The sequence below is a fragment of the Leptonychotes weddellii genome, chromosome 13 (genome assembly GCF_054177405.1).
Source record: "Leptonychotes weddellii isolate Sample4059 chromosome 13, ASM5417740v2, whole genome shotgun sequence".
NCBI classification, from domain to species: Eukaryota; Metazoa; Chordata; class Mammalia; order Carnivora; family Phocidae; genus Leptonychotes; species Leptonychotes weddellii.
In genome coordinates this window covers 55,435,883-55,452,736 of record NC_138381.1, presented here as the reverse complement: position 1 = coordinate 55,452,736, position 16,854 = coordinate 55,435,883, and the positions used below count along the sequence as shown (strand labels likewise).

Sequence of the window (16,854 nt, the reverse complement as noted above, 5' to 3'; positions counted from 1 at the left end):
ACTTCTCAAAAGAACAGCTAAGTCACTGTCTTCTTTTAAGCCAAAGATGATTAGTCTTTAATTCTTGTTAACTGATTGGACTCTGCCTTGTTTTATTACTGGTCTCGCCGTATCCATAGAATCTTATTCCTAACGCTTAGCAGATGTGTAGTCTCAGGCCAGTTGCTTAGCTTTCTGTGCTTCAGTTTCCTGACCAGTAAATCGGAGGTGTTAGTAGTATCCACCCCATAGGGTTTGTGAGGATGAGATGAGCTAATTCATGTAAAGTGCCTGGAACAATGCCTGGCACATCAGTTCTTAATAAATGTTCGTTGTCATCGTCCTCCTCATCTATCAGAGTTTCTCATGATTATATTCCAAAACCTCTCACCTAGTTAGTATTTGTCATTAGGGGAACTATGGAACATGTCAAGGAACCGCTATGCTAACTGCAAGGAACCCAAAAGAAAGAGAGGGTGGGTTGGGGGGGCAAGCAGAGAAAGAGATATAGGCCCTCTATCCCCACTTCAAACATATTTCTTCCTTTTATTTGCTTTTCATATTGTTTCTAGAAGTGTCTCATGTGAAGAAAGAGTTCTACTACTTGAGGGAAAAAAGTAATCTTGGCTATGCTGCTAACTAGGGTAATTTTCCAGCTCCTCTCAACCACAATTCAATTCAGCAAGGCTTTTTGGACTCAGTGCCTACTATGTGCAGAGAGATGTCTGGGTTCCTTAGGGAGAAAGGAATAAGGTTGTTCTCTGCCTCCACGTGGTTCATAATATAGTAGTTGCCCTGAACCCACAGGCCCCGAATCAGGAGTTATGCCCTGTGTGCTGGGGCAGAGATACAGAGCACAGAGACAGCACGGAGGAGGGGCCTCCTGGAGAAGGTGGCTTTTGAGAAAGGGCGGGATCTCAGTAGGCAGAGATGCATGGGGGGTAAGCCCAGGCAGCAGGGACAGTATACACAGAGGGAGGGGCATCGAGTGTACCTCATTCTCCACACACAAATGATCCTAGACTTTCAGGCTTCAGTCTGGTTTGACTGGCACATAGCGGAAAGAAGGTGGGGACCCAGTATGTCTCCTAGAGAAGTTCAGTGTTTATGCCCAGGTTTTGGAGCAAATGAGTGATAGAATCAGCACTGTGTTTTCGGAAGTTGCATGAGACACCAGCACTCCTTTACCTTGTGTTTCAAGACTGTTGTCAAGTTACCACAGGAAAGGGACGGTAAGACACCAAATTAAAATTCTCTCTAAACAGAACTAGCTCTCAGTATTCATTTTCAACCTAGCTCATTAGGGCAGGTTGGGCCTTCTTATATTTTGTTAATTGCCTGTACCTGAAGAATCTTTCTAAAACAAACAAAAAAAAACTACAGCACACATTGCTGCCATTTGAAAGCCTGAGTTTTTAAAGAGTATAATACATAGTGACAGTTTTGATGTATGCCAGTGGGTGTGGGTCCCAGTACTTCACCATTCTCTGCCTGCATGATTTAAAATGACAGTGTAGCCTGTCAAACTTAAATGTGAGTGAAGCTCCTTGGATATTTATAAAACATCAAATAGATAGAATTGTGTCAGCAAAAGATGGGCGCTTTTATTACTAAACCACAGAAGGATTTTTGGATGATAGTTGCTGGCAACACAGCTGTAAACTGAACTTAAAGCTGCAGCGTGAATATGGTGGTCCACGGCTGTGAAGGTGTTTTCACCCACTGCAGTAAAAGGGTATCAGAATACTCCAAGCAAGTCAATGATGCAACTTCTGTTTTGTTTTGTCAATGAATTAATGATCCGCGGGTTCAGGTTCCCCTGAGAAAGTGGCAGTTACCCATGCAAATAAAGCAAGCATTAGTCTGCAAACCTAGTTGGCGGTTTGCCGGTTTTCAGCCGTTTTACCAGATACCTTAAGGCCTCAACTCCAACTTGGAGTTGAGATTTTTTTACGTGTAGTTCTAGACATAGCCTGCCTACTTCGATATATATATTCCCAGGGGTGCGTGGACACTAGTTTTTGTGAATTTACTAATGCTTAAATACTTGCAAAACTGCACGTAGAGAGCGAGCGCCATAATCCACACCCGCAGCGTCCAGGGCGAACCAGCCCGCTTCTGCTTGGTCCGGCCCGAGCCCCGCCTCCGGGGGCGTCCTCTGGCCCTCTGGGTCCCACAGGCCTCCCTCGGCCCCGCCCCGCGTCCCGCAGGCCCCGCCCCGGCGCCGGGCTCTGACGTCACCGTCTGCGCCGCGCGCGGCAGAAACAGGAAGTGGGACCAAAACAAAGGAGCGGCGGCGGGGAGCGGGCCTTCCTCTTTCTCCCTCTTCCGAGCCCATTTTGGCCCTGGCCACCGACCCTAGGGAGCCGTCCGACTATGTCCAACATGGAAAAACACCTGTTCAACCTAAAGTTCGCCGCCAAAGAACTCGGCAGGAGTGCCAAAAAATGCGACAAGGAGGAAAAGGCCGAAAAGGCCAAGATTAAAAAGGCCATTCAGAAGGGCAACATGGAAGTGGCGAGGATACACGCCGAAAATGCCATTCGCCAGAAGAACCAGGCGGTGAATTTCTTGAGAATGAGTGCGCGGGTCGATGCGGTGGCTGCCAGAGTCCAGACGGCGGTGACGATGGGCAAGGTGACCAAGTCGATGGCCGGTGTGGTTAAGTCGATGGATGCGACGTTGAAGACTGTGAATTTGGAGAAGATCTCTGCTTTGATGGACAAATTTGAGCACCAGTTTGAGACGCTGGACGTCCAGACGCAGCAAATGGAAGACACGATGAGCAGCACGACTACGCTGACCACTCCCCAGAACCAAGTGGATATGCTGCTTCAGGAAATGGCAGACGAGGCTGGCCTAGACCTCAACATGGAGCTGCCGCAGGGGCAGACGGGCTCCGTGGGCACTAGCGTGGCTTCCGCCGAGCAGGATGAACTATCCCAGAGACTGGCCCGCCTGCGGGATCAGGTGTGACGACAGAACCCACTCTGAGGTTTCCTGGCCGTAGCCACCTTCTGAAATGCTCTGTATATTATATATTATACAGTAGAAACTGAACATGCCAGAATGCTGAAATGCTCTTTACTTAAGATGCTTCTACCTTTGGGTTTACAGTGCTGTCCAGATACACTAAAAAATTCCAGGCTTCCTCCATCTTAACTGGATTTTAAAGTTCCGTATAGCTTGTGATGTGTATTTTTATAGCTGCCTCTTAACAGAACTAGTTAATTTGGTGTGTATGAATCTTTCTCAAAAATTTGGTCAAAACTCTGTTCCGTGTATTCAGTTTTCTGCCTGAATTCATCAAAATTGAACTTTTTTTAATTTAGTGTAATTCGTAATACCTAGAGTTGACAGGTGGTGCATAAAAATTAGAGAGAGGAGAATGATTACTTAATTGATTACAGGGCTGTCAACACCTCATTCAACCTAAGGGGACAGTGCTATCTATTTCTGCGTATTTTTTTTTTCTTTACCATCACATCCAGACTACAGTTCTATTGATCTGTTCTCATAACTTATACTAAAATTATGGTAGGGCATTCTGCATAATATTCTCTTACTGTTTATGTTCCACAAATTTTTTGTGTGGTAGTTATTCTTTTATAACTGGAAAAAATGCCACATAATTTCATTTATTAGAAGTAAAAACTGCTCATTTATATTTTCATTTATTAAAGAGTTTTTCAAAAGACACGGTTGAACATGAGTTTCAAATGAACATCTTGAACACATTTCTTTTTCTTTTCCTATTTCAACACTTTAATTAGACTTGTCATAAAGTATGTTAATTAGCATGGCACTCGTATTACTCTAACATTGCCAAAGAACTGTTGATTGGTTTGCGAAAACCCTGGGGTGGTGTGTTTGTAGGTTTTCTTTAATTGTTTATAACCAAAAATAGATATAAAATTAGAACTGCTTTTTAAGTTCTAATTATTTGCAATTATTATTTTCTTTTAAAGCAACAACCTGTTGAGAAAAACCTTAGAAATATAAATTGGATGTTTTATTTAGCCATGCAAATAACTTAAATATACATGCAGCCACCTGGACGTCTGGGAAGAGGGAAAGATGCAGAATGGGACAGCAGGCTTGACCCCTCTAAGGCTAGAGCCCATCTGTGCTGCCTTTTGTCTTTCTGGAACAGCAGTATGTATTCTCTGGCTGCAAAGTAAAGCCTGTAGCCACCACTTTCTCATGGCCTCCAAACATGGAGAACAGTAACTTGCTTTGGCTTTGGCAAGTATATTAATCTAAGTCAAATACTTAAGGACATTTGAAATTCCCCTTTTCCTTCACTGGTAGATTTCCCCATAAAAGAATTCCAGTGTTTCAGAAGATACTTACAGGGACTCTTACAAGCCCTTTGAAAGATTCATGACCAAATAGTCACCATTACTTTTTCCATTATGAATGAGTGTGTTTAAAAAAAAAAAAAAATGAACAGGTATATGCAGATGAGGACTGACCCTCATATTTAAGTGTCTTTATATCTGACTGGATGTTGTTCTGAAGTCTTCCATAAGAGACACCTGTCGATTGTCTGCCCTGTATCTTCTTTCTAGAACTCTCCCCTTTTGGTGTCTCTTCTCATCCACATGGTTGCACAGAAGCAGCTGTGTGAGTATAGCATGAGTCGTAACCCTTCTTTAGACTGGAAAAAATAATTACAACTTAAAATATAGCTAGTGTCAAATCCTCTGGTAAATTAAAGACCCTTTTATAGTACAAATATTCCCAACAAAATTAATATATTTTGTGAGATTAAACAATGCTTGTATATGCTTGAACTTTCTTAAAATATGTTCATTTCAAACTATATGAATGTACATTTTTATGAACCGTAAATATTTTCAAAAGCATACCAGGCCCATGAATTATTTCCTCACTTTTGCAGTTGATGAAATGCTGAAATGTAAGCCACAGAAGTTTGTCAAATAAATCATTTTAAACTGCATGATACTGCATGTGAGTGTGCATCCTGTTTAAAAAAACTATTTAAAAAAAAGAATTCAGAGGTAGATTTGGTTCAGAAAGTGTGGTATTTTTCCAAACTCCCCCTTAACACCTTAATTTCTGTTTTGTTAACATGGAATGTCCATGTATATTTCAAGAAACCCTAGCTATTACTTCTTTACTATAATAGTTCCTTCCTAGCAACAAGATTCTTCCTCATCTCGAAACTAACCTGGGCTAATGATAGATAAAATTTATAAAAGGCTCAAACTCAAACATACCAAGGATATAGTTAATCTTCCGTACAGCTACTGGTACCATTTTTACTCTTATTTCTCCTTTTTTATTTTCTGCCTTCACATGCACAGTTTTAACATGGATTTGGAATATACTTCTATGAACTATTTAGTTTATTTCAGTTCAGATGATACCTGTGCAATTGGAAAAGGCTTACTAAAGCAGTTTCTTCTGGAAGTGATCATGCATATGTGTGCCCTTCAGACGGAGGCATGCTATGAGTCTTGTACACCACGTGCCTACCCTGTGTCCTGATTTGGCAAAGAGCCACCTAAAATTAGCACCAGTCTGTTAACCTTATTAACTGAACATAGTTCTCAAGTTAGCCAAACAAATCTCACATCATAAAGCAGAAGTGAGGGACCTTGGGTTCTAGATGCTTCCTTGTAATAAGCACACCATTCTCTAGGAGGCATTTCTGTAGCCAAAATCCAAAGCTCAAGACCTTCAATACTATTGGCAAAAAGCTACAAGCCGGTGGACGTTGAATAAACTGATGAATATCCACTTGTAATTTTTTTTTTTTTAATCAACTGACGCACTAGTAAAATGGTTTACCTAGGTTTGTTTTTCTATGACTAGATGGTAAAACGATGTCTGTCTTGGTCACAATTACTGGGCCTGGTGTGGAACCCAGCTCAGTTTGCTCTGATCGTGTCCCTGGCGTGAATGCATAGCTCCCTTGGGGCTCTCACCCGTGATCATGCCTAGAGCTCTCTAATGACAACATACACAGTGAGTAAAAGGGGGTGCAGTGGGCACTCAGCCAAAGCCCTGTTGTGTCTCAGAAGCACTGTGTCCTTTTCCTTCAGCGCATTTCCCCAAATTGAAATGTTCGCTCTTGCTCTTCAGGGTTTATACATCCTCCCTCCCTCTTGAATAGTAGCAGGACAAACAATTCAGCAGTTTTTATTCAGAATGACTGAATACAGTAAAAGATTTAGACTGAAGTATATCAGATGTTGGCTATCTGGGGCTTCTTTCTAGAGAGAAAAAAAAAGACACACTTCTGCCTTAAACAGTCCTCAGTACAGTTAGGTAGATAAACCATACGCGTAAAGAGAAAAACGGTCATGAATGTATACAAACGTTACAAAGTCATCAAGATGAACATTTAAGATTAGTGCACTTGACACACATGACGTGTTTTATACCTTGACTTCTAAAAAGGGAGTAAGTCACAGTATAAGGGAGTAGCCCATGCTAATCAAATCATGAACATTACAAAGAGAATGGAATCAGTGTCGGCAGTGGTTAGAACTGGCTTCTTGCAGGTGGTAGGGTTGAATCTGGGGCTTCAAAGAAAAAGAAGTGGGAATTACACAAAGGTCGGAGAAGCCCAAAGCCATACGGGGATTTGAAAGTGGAGGGTTTGTTCGATGTCAAGACGTCAAAAAGAGTGAAGAGGTTGGACAGATTGGGAAGGGCTTGGAGGCCAGGTTGAAAATGTGAACTTTAGGGGCGCCTGCGTGGCTCAGTCGTTAAGCGTCTGCCTTCGGCTCAGGTCATGATCCCAGGGTCCTGGGATCGAGTCCCACATCGGGCTTTCCGCTCTGCGGGAAGCCTGCTTCTCCCTCTCCCACTCCCCCTGCTTGTGTTCCTGCTCTCGCTATGTCTCTCTCTGTTAAATAAATAAATAAAATCTTAAAAAAAAAAAAAAAGAAAATGTGAACTTTACCCTGAGGAAGGAAGCAGGAGCGTGATCGTCGGAAAACTGTATAATCCCAGTGAAGCGAGACAGCCTAGAGCAGGGTGGCAGGAAAAACGGAGAGGAAAGGTGTTCTGCAAACTTTGACGTGCACAGGGGTCACTGAGTTCCCGGGGATACTGCGGGTCAGAACCACCAGGGGATATGGCTCAGCTGCAAATCCTCATCCCCAAGGTCTGCAGGTGCTGCTGCTGGTCTGAGGACCCCCTTCTAAGTGGCACGGATCTTAGCCTGCCGCGCGTCAGAACTGCCTGGTACCTTGTCACTGTGCGGGTAATATTTTTCTCCTCCAGAGTAGTTTTATATCATGTACATTAGCACCAGGAAGTAAATTTCAGTAACACACTGAGAGAAGTTTCTTACTAACCTTTGACAGTTCCAGCTTGCTACATTTTCACAAACAAAATAATTACGGATACTTTTTAATTACATTTAGTTGGTGCTTTTTCTCAGATCTCATTGTTTAAAGGTATTTAACAGAAATGTTTTTCATCTTTTCATAATCCTTTGTCCGTCCTCATGACCAACTGCATGGTCACAAGAACACTGTGACTTTTGAGCCATTTTAGTGGGATAGCAGACAGCAGATGAGAAATACACAATGCACTGCTATCTTGTGCCAGTATCCAGCAGAAGGGGATCTAAATGACAAGAATGAAAATGTTTCTGCAAACATGAATATCCTCAGCGGTAGCAGGAAATAATGGGAAAAAAATCAAAGTAAATTGCTTTTTAACTACTTTTTTGTAGAGTCCATATCACTATCGTGACTTTTTTAAAGTATAGTTTGGTACTATCTTGCAACTGTGTATCTAGTGTGAGTGAACTGTCTCCAAGGTTGATTCTTAAATCTGGTTAATTTTTCCACTAAAGAGGCAGTGGCATATTTAAGAAGACAATTTTACTAACCCTTTAACATGTAGTCTTATGAAATTCTGTGTATGATTTAGAAGACCCTTTTAAAACTCATCTCTCTATAGATACTATCTTAGGAGCTCCAATTTGAAGCACTTCTAAAACATGCTGGAAAATACACTGAACCAAAGACTAAGGCAAAAGGCTGGCAGAAATCTACTACTATAGATTTCTCTTTCATTCCTTTATGCCTTAGAGGGTCTTTCAAAGAACTAGGGGACACATTCACATTCGGGGGAGGGATTTTCACGTTTTATTTTCATTGCACAAATTTGAAATGCATGAACTCACAATACCATTCAGCATCAGGAACGATGCAGAAGGGACTCTTGAAAATGTTCATTGATGCCTCTCGGATCTCACTTAGATCGTTAACTATCAGAGCCGGAAGGAACTTCGAATATCCATCCTGGAGATTAGGGATGGGTACAAACTTGACATCTTTGCCTTTGTTATTGGCATCTCTGAACTGCTTATTTTTAATAGCGTTCTGCAAGGTACTCCCACCGCTTCCTTTGGAAGGCAGTCTTTAATCACATCTATCAAGAACTTTTGATGTATTTTTTTAACCACATTTCATTGTTTCTACTTATACTAGTTATTACCATCTGAATCAATTCACCCACCTACCTCCACCCTGTTTGCATCCTGTTTGAAATTGGTTGCTTCCTAAACTCTAACTATAGCCAAAACCTCCATATTTAATTTTCTAGCCCCTTTATTCGGAGATGATTGGTTTCTGTATCACATGTTCAGTATTATGTCTCCTGCCAAGAGGACAGACCATCTCTGTAATCAATTAGTGTAGCCCAGTGTGAGGGAGGCAGCTCATCTCCCCACCAGACCCACCTTGTTGTCTGGGCTACAGACCAGAGCCCCCTTTCCAGGAGCCGAGAACTCACTCCGTCACAGAGACCTTCTGCCCTTTTCCTGCTAGATGGTCGGGAACTCACTGTGTACTTCAGATGTGCTCTCCACTCTGCCAAATTCAAGGCCAGCAAGGACTGAGCCAAAGGACACTATGGCTCTCAAACCAGGCCTCAAGCAAGCCCGGCCTCCTACGTTTCCCCAGCTAGCAAGGGGCCCCCTCCTGTGGCTCTCGCAGGGTTGTCGGCACTCTGTCCAAACTCCTCCCCCTCGGGAACTAGCTCTGCCCCCAGCCAATTCACCCACCTTCTGGTAGGCACACAGCAGCACCTCCCGGGGCTCGCGGCCCCCAATCCAGAGAGGCCCCAGGCGGATCACGGCCCCTTTGGCTTCTCTGCAACCTTGCCACCAGCCCATAGTTCTGCAGTCCTTCTCCAGGAGCAGATGACTCTGACAACGCCCATGGCAGGCGGTGCCCCCACAGACCCGCCCACCACCACCATAGCTGACATGACTTCATTCCTGATGCTGTCCTGCCATTTCCAGTCTCTGAGAGGAAATCCCTACCACCACCCGACCCACTCTCGCCCCTTCCGACAGTCAGCTTGTGGCTGAGGCCAGGGGCCGCCTCTGTTGCAGCTCTAAGGGAGGCCTTGGGTGTGGAGCTGCTGGCCCTTGTGCACAGGGTGCCTGGGTGAAGGGCCACCAAAATGTCGCCCCAGCACCAGGCCACCATCCTGGGCCACTGGGAGCTATCTTTAGCTCCCCAGGAGGAAGGAGATACAATGGCCAAGGGAATTAAGTGATCTTAATGTGTCTTTGGCCTCCCTCTTGCCCATGCTGGAAGCATCTCTCGGGCCTGCCAGGCAGGCTAGTGGAGGGAGCATGTGGAGATGGGGGGCGGGGGTGACCCCTGTCCTGCACTGTGCAGATGCCCACAAGCATTAGAGCATTCGAGGAAGGCCTAATGCTCCATTACTTTACTTCAGTAAAGGAACCCAAACCACGCTGAGTTGGACAGGCAAGGAAGTCGGCCGTGTCCCTTTAGTCTGGGGCATGTTCACCCTCCCCAGGGCTAGAGCCTCACCCACAGTCAGGAGACCAGGGGCCACTCAAACCCCTCCTTCCCCTCCATGTTCTCCTTCCCTTTGAAGCCCCTGCTCCAGAAGGATTCCTTGCTCACCAGCTAACCAGTCCCCATGTCCTCCTGTGTCTTGACAGTCTCCACAGTGTCCATTATGGGCTGGGCCTCTCAGCCACCTGCTCACTTACCTCTTCCAGCTGCGGGCGGAGGAAGGGAGCAGACGTTCATTCATCGAACAAAGATGCGGGGGCCAGGCCCGCACTAGGTGCTGGGGATACGTGGGCTAACAAGACCGAGACATGCCCCATGGGTCTTGCATTTTGGAGGAAGAAATAGATAATAAGCGTAAAACAAATAAATGGGAATCGTGTCAGGCCGTGGTAGGTACCACGTAGAAAAATAAAGCAAGGTTGGCGTGGAGATTTTAGCTAAGATGGGCAGGGGGCCTCTCTGTGAGGAGGGAGAGCACGTGCCCACGGGGCCCCTCGCGTCCACGTCTTCTTCCACGTGCAGATACCACGTGATTTCCTGTCCCTTCACTCCGTGTGTCCCTCCAGGTGCGCACACCAGATGAAGCCTGCTGACGCCCGCACACTCGCACGCAACTTTCGGACATTGTTAGGAACTCATCATGCTACAGGAGCATCTCTGAGCTCCCGCGTTGTACTGACACCGCCACATGGCCTTCTGCCACTAGCTTAGCCTTGAAGGAGGCCCCGTGCCCCTTCCCAATGTCTGAGTAGCCCCTCACCCCCAACTGTGGGTAAGAGGAAAGAGGGAAAGCAGAGGTAAAAAGAAGAAAAGAAAATGCAGCCTTAGCCCCTCAGTCAGGAATGTTGTGCTGTCTAGGCAGGTACATAGTCAGGGAAGAAAGGCAGAACGTACCCCAGCTCCCCCACCTGCCCCTGCCCTCCGGTGCCTCGGTGACTGTCCCATCCCCTAGACCCACCGCCCAGGAGAAAGCCACCCGAGAACACTTCTGAGCATGTGCTGGCTTTCTTTTCAGCTTCCTGGAGAGAATCGACAGTGTCAGTTTGGTGGACTACACACCCACAGACCAGGTATATGAAGCCAGAGCCCGCAGTCACCTACCTGCTTGAACTTGGCGAGATTAGAGGAATTGTCAGCATTTATTCACTGATGATTTGTAAATGGATGAAAGGGCGAAGTCCATAAAACAGCTACTTCCTGCAATTGTGTCCACTGTCCCCGCATGTCCACTGTCCCTGCATGTGTCCCTGCATATTTACCATACCCTGTGATTCAGCGCCTGACTTAGCTCTCTAAAATTTCCTGGATTTCTAACCTGCCAATGTCATAACAACTTTGTCTGTGGGATAGCAGCGTGCAGTTCCCATTGCTCTTGGAGCTGTCCACAGCAAGCTCAATCTTTGCTTCTCCAGCTTCGTCCACTCTGCCCATTCTACTTTGGGCCCTGGGCTGGGTCACACATACAGGCATGCTCTCCAGGTGCGACTCAGAGTGTGGTCTTTGGGTTAAGCTGGATCAAAGTGCCCCACTGCCCATTTGTAAGTAGCAGGGAGGGAGCTTCCGTGCCCCCTGGAACCTTTGGCCATCAGGCATCCACAGAGACTCGGATCACTCCGAATTGCTTAGCTTAGGAGCCCCCCAGACACCTCAGGAGCTAGTGAACTCCAAGGAAGCTGGGGGGCTCCGTTCGAACTGCCCGTCTGAGACTCCCCCAGTGTCTGTGTCCCCTGGAGGGCCTTGGCTGTGGGCCCTTCCTGGCGGCTCTCTCCTCTCTGCCTCCCCTGGAGGCCTGAGCTCCTCTCTCCCCTGAAATCCACGACTCCGAGAGACTGACCCCAAGAGCTCAAAATTATCCGACAGAGCAATTGAGCCTTTGATTTCTCACCCATCGGCGTGCACCCGCAGCAGGTGGCTCTCCAGGAAGGCGCACCAGCAGAGCACCACCAGGACCCCGTGTCAGCTGCACCTGTGCCAGGACGCCCTGGGACCCCTGCAGAAGTGATTTAAAAAAAAAAAATCCTAAAGAAAATAAAAGCACAGCTCTTAAGTCTCTAAGACCAAACCAGCACATTAATTGTGACTTTCTGCTTGGGGGGCGGCAGGGGGCTGGGGGCAGAGCATTTGTCTGACTTTTTAAGTATCATTGTCTCTCTCACAATTGGAAGAAGTGGTTATTTGAAAAACTTGATTACTATGCTTGCGGTTGCGTTCAGGGCTTTCCTTCTGAAGAACAGTGATGCCACTTGGTTTGTCTTCTTGTTCTCAGGATCTTCTCAGATGCAGAGTCCTGACATCAGGGATTTTCGAGACCCGATTCCAAGTGGACAAAGTAAACTTTCAGTAAGTCGTTGAGAGCAGGCCTGCCAGAGATGGGGAGTCGGACGCCCCCCTGGCTGCCTGCTGGGGCCTAATGGGGTCAGGGAGCCCGGCCTTCCTGCCATGGGCTGGACCCTGGGGCTTCAGTCATCCCAACTGTGCCTCACTACCCTTCTGGATAAGTCTATACAGACTCTGTGGCCCTAAAGGGCATGCAGTTAAGTGTAGGGCAGGGAGGAAGGTGGGAGCCAGGGCCACCTGAGAAGGTGAGGACTATCTAGAGCAGCCATCCAGGCAGGGGGATGCCTCCTGAGGGCTGCCCTGAGCAGAGGGGCCCGAGCCGGCCTGGTGACTGCACGGTGAGGCCTGTGACCCCAAGAAACAACGGGGTGTGGACTCCCGGGCCAGGCAATGGTGCAGAACCTCAGAGCGGGCGGAGCCATCTGCCGAGGCCACACAGGGAGCAGTGCCACGGGCCCGGAGCCACGGCAGAGGAGGGACACAGAGGGGGTCTCGCCTCAAATGATCGTGCCTGATCTTCCTCCACAGCATGTTTGACGTCGGCGGCCAGAGGGACGAGAGAAGAAAATGGATCCAGTGCTTTAACGGTGATTGCTATGCTTTCTCAAGAATAGGGATGAATTCTCACACTCATTCCTGCTATTGTGCTTCAGTAGCTTTGAATTAGACCATCTATTACGTGCCTTAAATGTGAATCTCATCAGGAATCGAAGCATCCCAGCTTTCCATTTAGCACATTTAGCATAGGCTCATGGGGTACATTACTGAAACACACAGTGCTTCTTTAAGTCATTCTCATAATCCCAGGGTGAAAATGAGTAGCAGTTGGATGTAGACCTTATCATGACCACGCAGTGGCTCTCTGTCTAACGGAGGCGCTTCTCTTTGTCTCTCTTCTCCCACGAAGACGTCACAGCTATCATTTATGTCGCCGCCTGCAGCAGCTACAACATGGTGATTCGGGAAGATAACAACACCAACAGGCTCAGAGAGTCCCTGGACCTCTTCGAAAGCATCTGGAACAACAGGTGATAAAAATAAGAAATTCAGGGGCACCTGGGTGGCTCAGTCGTTAAGCGTCTGCCTTCGTCTCAGGTCATGATCCCAGGGTCCTGGGATCGAGCCCCACATCGGGCTCCCTGCTCGGCAGGAAGCCTGCTTCTCCCTCTCCCGTTCCCCCTGTTTGTGTTCCCTCTCTCACTGTGTCTCTCTCTGTCAAATAAATAAAATCTAAAAAAAAAAAAAGAAAGAAAAATTCAGTTGCACCTCTGGAAATAGCAAATTTTCTTTCATGAAAAATACCACTCAGCTTACTTTCATTATTATTCTCCAGATATATTTTCTTTCCGTGCTGATAAATCCAGAACCGTCAGCAGGATCTTTTTTGGCCCATCTCATGCATAGACACACTTAGTATGGGGAGTATTCTTTGATGACGCTCTGACAGTGCTTTGTCAAGAAAACTCAGATATCTGTTTTGAAAGCTCAAGATTATCTTTAGGGTTCAAAACTGGTTTTGTTTGGTTTTTGAAACTTAGAAAGTACCATCCACAAATAACTAGATAATCTCTAGAAGATCCCTTACGGGTCAAAAGCACAGCATAGTCATGTTTGAAACTGCTACTGTTGCAAAGGGTGATTATTTTAGAAAGGAATACCCACCAAACGCACACATACACAATACACACATAGATATTAAAAATCAAAGTATCTTCTGAACTATTTAAGAAGAAATATCACCAAGGAGGAAAGGAAACATTAAGCTGAACTTGCAAAACATTTGGTTTATCAGAGAAGTTTTTCTCTATCAAAAGTGTTCAACAACTGTTCTCAGTGGAATAGTATTAAGACAATGAGAAAGAAAAAGAGGAAATACTGGCTATACGGAAGAACACTTTGGAGTCATTAAAAATTTATATATATATAAACATATATATGTTATATATAATATTTACACATATTATATATATATTTATATATATATGTAAACACACAAAGTCACATGAGAAAATGACCACAATAAAAGCAGATTTAAAAACACCATGATCTTGTTTTTATAAATATGTCTGATGATAGGAAAAAACCTGGAAGTAAAAACATAACAGTTCTAATAGTTGCCTCTAATAGTAATTACATTTGATTTTTTTCTACGATTAATTTTTTTATAATTAAAAATTCATTTTTACCAGGATTTGCTATTTTATAACAAGGAACAGTAAAGCTATTTCCATTTGGAGGAAGAATGGATTGTGTTTCTACTTCATAGTAAGATTCCTGTGCACTAATCATCAGCTTCATTCCTTTGAAATAATAGAATTTACAAAGGCTTTGCTCATGCACATACTGAGTTCATCTTAAGCCCGTGCTCTGTGTCTGTTTAATAAAACAGAGAGAGAACCTTCCCCATCCTTCACTGTCACTGTACCTGAGCCCCTCTCCTTAGCCTGTCCAATGCCGTGGCCTTGACCAAAGTCTAACATCCTGCTCCACCTCTGGAGAACCTCAGCCTGCTCAGACTCAGCACAGGAAGAGCCAAGCCAGCTACAAATCACATTCTGTGTGTTTAGCTAATGACTCATGTGTTTTGTTGTTGTTATTAACGCTCTAACATCTCGTTTTCCCACCCTTTATTAGTAAACTGCCGTGCACAAATCCAGGTGTATTTATTCCATAAATAACCCTTAGCTTTGGTGCCAAGAAATTTACATTCCCAGGAAAGATGAATTCGAAAATACTGAACTGCTAAATCAACTATCTCTATTTATTTATTATAAGGTTTACTCATTATAAGAACGTCTTGCTTGCAGCTGGAGCAGGGGTCCACGAGATTGGTGTATCACATAATTCTAAATCCTGTACATTTCAGGAAGATGGCAGTGTTCTTCTTTTCAGCAAGTAACTCCTATGTTACAGGTACTTTCATGTACTCGTGGATGTGAACTTGGTACGTTTATTTCTCTTTTCAGGTGGTTACGGACCATTTCTATCATCTTGTTCTTGAACAAACAGGATATGTTGGCAGAAAAAGTCTTGGCAGGGAAATCAAAAATTGAAGATTATTTCCCAGAGTATGCAAATTATACTGTTCCTGAAGATGGTAAGATTTCAAAACTAGTTTTTCCTGACTAAGGAAAAGGATTGATTGCTTTTTTTTAATAGCCCTGTTACTGTAGTGCAAACAGTTCTGACAATTTTAGGGAATTCCAATTAATTTGAATCAATCCTCTGGACTACTGCCCCACCTTAAAATACGAGCATATTACAGTGTCCTATTTCGGATTCCATGTGTAAGAATGTCAAGGTTTGACTTTGCATTCAAACTGTGCAGGAGGAGACAGGGCACTTTTGGGTGTGAGTATGTCATTGGCTGAATTAAGTTCTGTCTCTTGGTGCCTTGGTTGGGTCTGTCATGAACTGGGCACTGTGTCAGCCGACCTTGACTCTCACTGTAATCCTAGAAATGACCCTTTCTGTTATTTGCCTGTTTTCCTGTAGAAAGTGAGCTGAGAGAGGTAGTCAGTTGTTCAAGGTCACTCAGGTAGAGTCTGCCAGGACAGGTAGCCTCTGAGCCTTCATGCCCAAGCCCACGCTTTCAGCCACCACGTCCACCTCTCTTGTCCCCAGCGATGACTTTGGCCACCACTAGGGTGGCCAACCACCTGCGGGGTTCAGGCACTGGGTGGGGGCCTGTCAGTGCTAAATTACAGAAGGCCCCACCCCTGGCAGACCCTGGTTCCCACGGCTGCTCCTCAGTTCTCAGCACACGCTGGGCCACCTCGTGGGAGGGATTTATTTGCAGCGAAACGATACCACTTCTTAAAATTTGAACCCCCAACTACATAAAGCAGAATGAAAGGGACTTTCCTAGAAACTAGGGAAACTCAGGTAAGAAGTGGTTCATGGTGATCCTCCGGCTAACCTCGGCCAGCCTGGTGGCCAGTCACCTGCCTACAAGAAGTCAGCAGAGCTTGGCTGGCGCTGCCCTCTCTTCCCTGGACTATGGGCGCCAGCAAGCTGGGCCTTCTTTCTTCTCCCGGTAGCCAGGCCCCCGTTCCCCGCACCCTGGACAGTCAGCACTCAGGCGTCCACTGTGCTCTTCCTTCTTTCCCTCCTCTCTGTTTTGGTCCTGGCCCTCGTTCGCCTTTTCTCAGCTCTGGGTCTGGTCCAGACAACGTCCTGCCCAGGCTCCCTTACTCTGCTCACTCAACTTTCCAGAACATTCTCTGAATTTCTGCCAAATTCTTTCTGAAACACAGCCACAGTCCTACTTATGATCCCTACCAACACGGACTTAGTCTCACCACAAGCTGAGGCCAAACCTGGCCTGGCCAGGAAATATTACTAGCTAGGTTCCCCATAACAACCCTCCGTGGATCCTGTGCTCTGCCCACACACACCCTCCGTGGATCCTGTGCTCCTCCCACACACACACCCTCCGTGGATCCTGTGCTCCTCCCACACATACCCTCCCTGGATCCTGTGCTCTTCCCACACACACATTCAGTGGATCCTGTGCTCTTCCCACACACACCCTCCTGGATCTTGTGCTCCTCCCACACACACCCTCTGTGGATCCTGTGCTCCTCCCACACACACCCTCCGTGGATCCCGTGCCCCTCCCACACACACATTCAGTGGATCCTGTTCTTCTACCCACATCCTCAGTGGATCCTGTGCTCCTCCCACACACACATTCAGTGGATCCTGTTCTTCT

General features: G+C 45.9%; 2 protein-coding genes across 5 annotated transcripts in view; both read left to right on the top strand.

Annotated features, from left to right (window-relative positions):
• GNAL (G protein subunit alpha L) overlaps positions 1–16,854 on the top strand; it is a 147,434-nt gene that overhangs the window by 117,867 nt on the left and 12,713 nt on the right. For all 4 annotated transcript variants that reach the window (XM_081802586.1, XM_081802588.1, XM_081802587.1 and 1 more), the window contains 5 exons: positions 10,819–10,873; positions 12,070–12,143; positions 12,669–12,727; positions 13,048–13,168; positions 15,107–15,237. In XM_081802586.1, the coding sequence (XP_081658712.1) occupies positions 10,819–10,873; positions 12,070–12,143; positions 12,669–12,727; positions 13,048–13,168; positions 15,107–15,237 (440 nt within the window). The remainder of the gene's footprint in view (positions 1–10,818; positions 10,874–12,069; positions 12,144–12,668; positions 12,728–13,047; positions 13,169–15,106; positions 15,238–16,854) is intronic.
• Positions 2,227–4,942, top strand: CHMP1B (charged multivesicular body protein 1B). The gene has a single exon (XM_006749047.3). The coding sequence runs from the start codon at positions 2,356–2,358 to the stop codon at positions 2,953–2,955; it is 600 nt and encodes a 199-aa protein (XP_006749110.1). The 5' UTR covers positions 2,227–2,355; the 3' UTR covers positions 2,956–4,942.

Bases quoted from the DNA above. Each gene is read 5' to 3' on its own strand.
- CHMP1B (XM_006749047.3), top strand. From the start codon at position 2,356: ATGTCCAACATGGAAAAACACCTGTTCAACCTAAAGTTCGCCGCCAAA.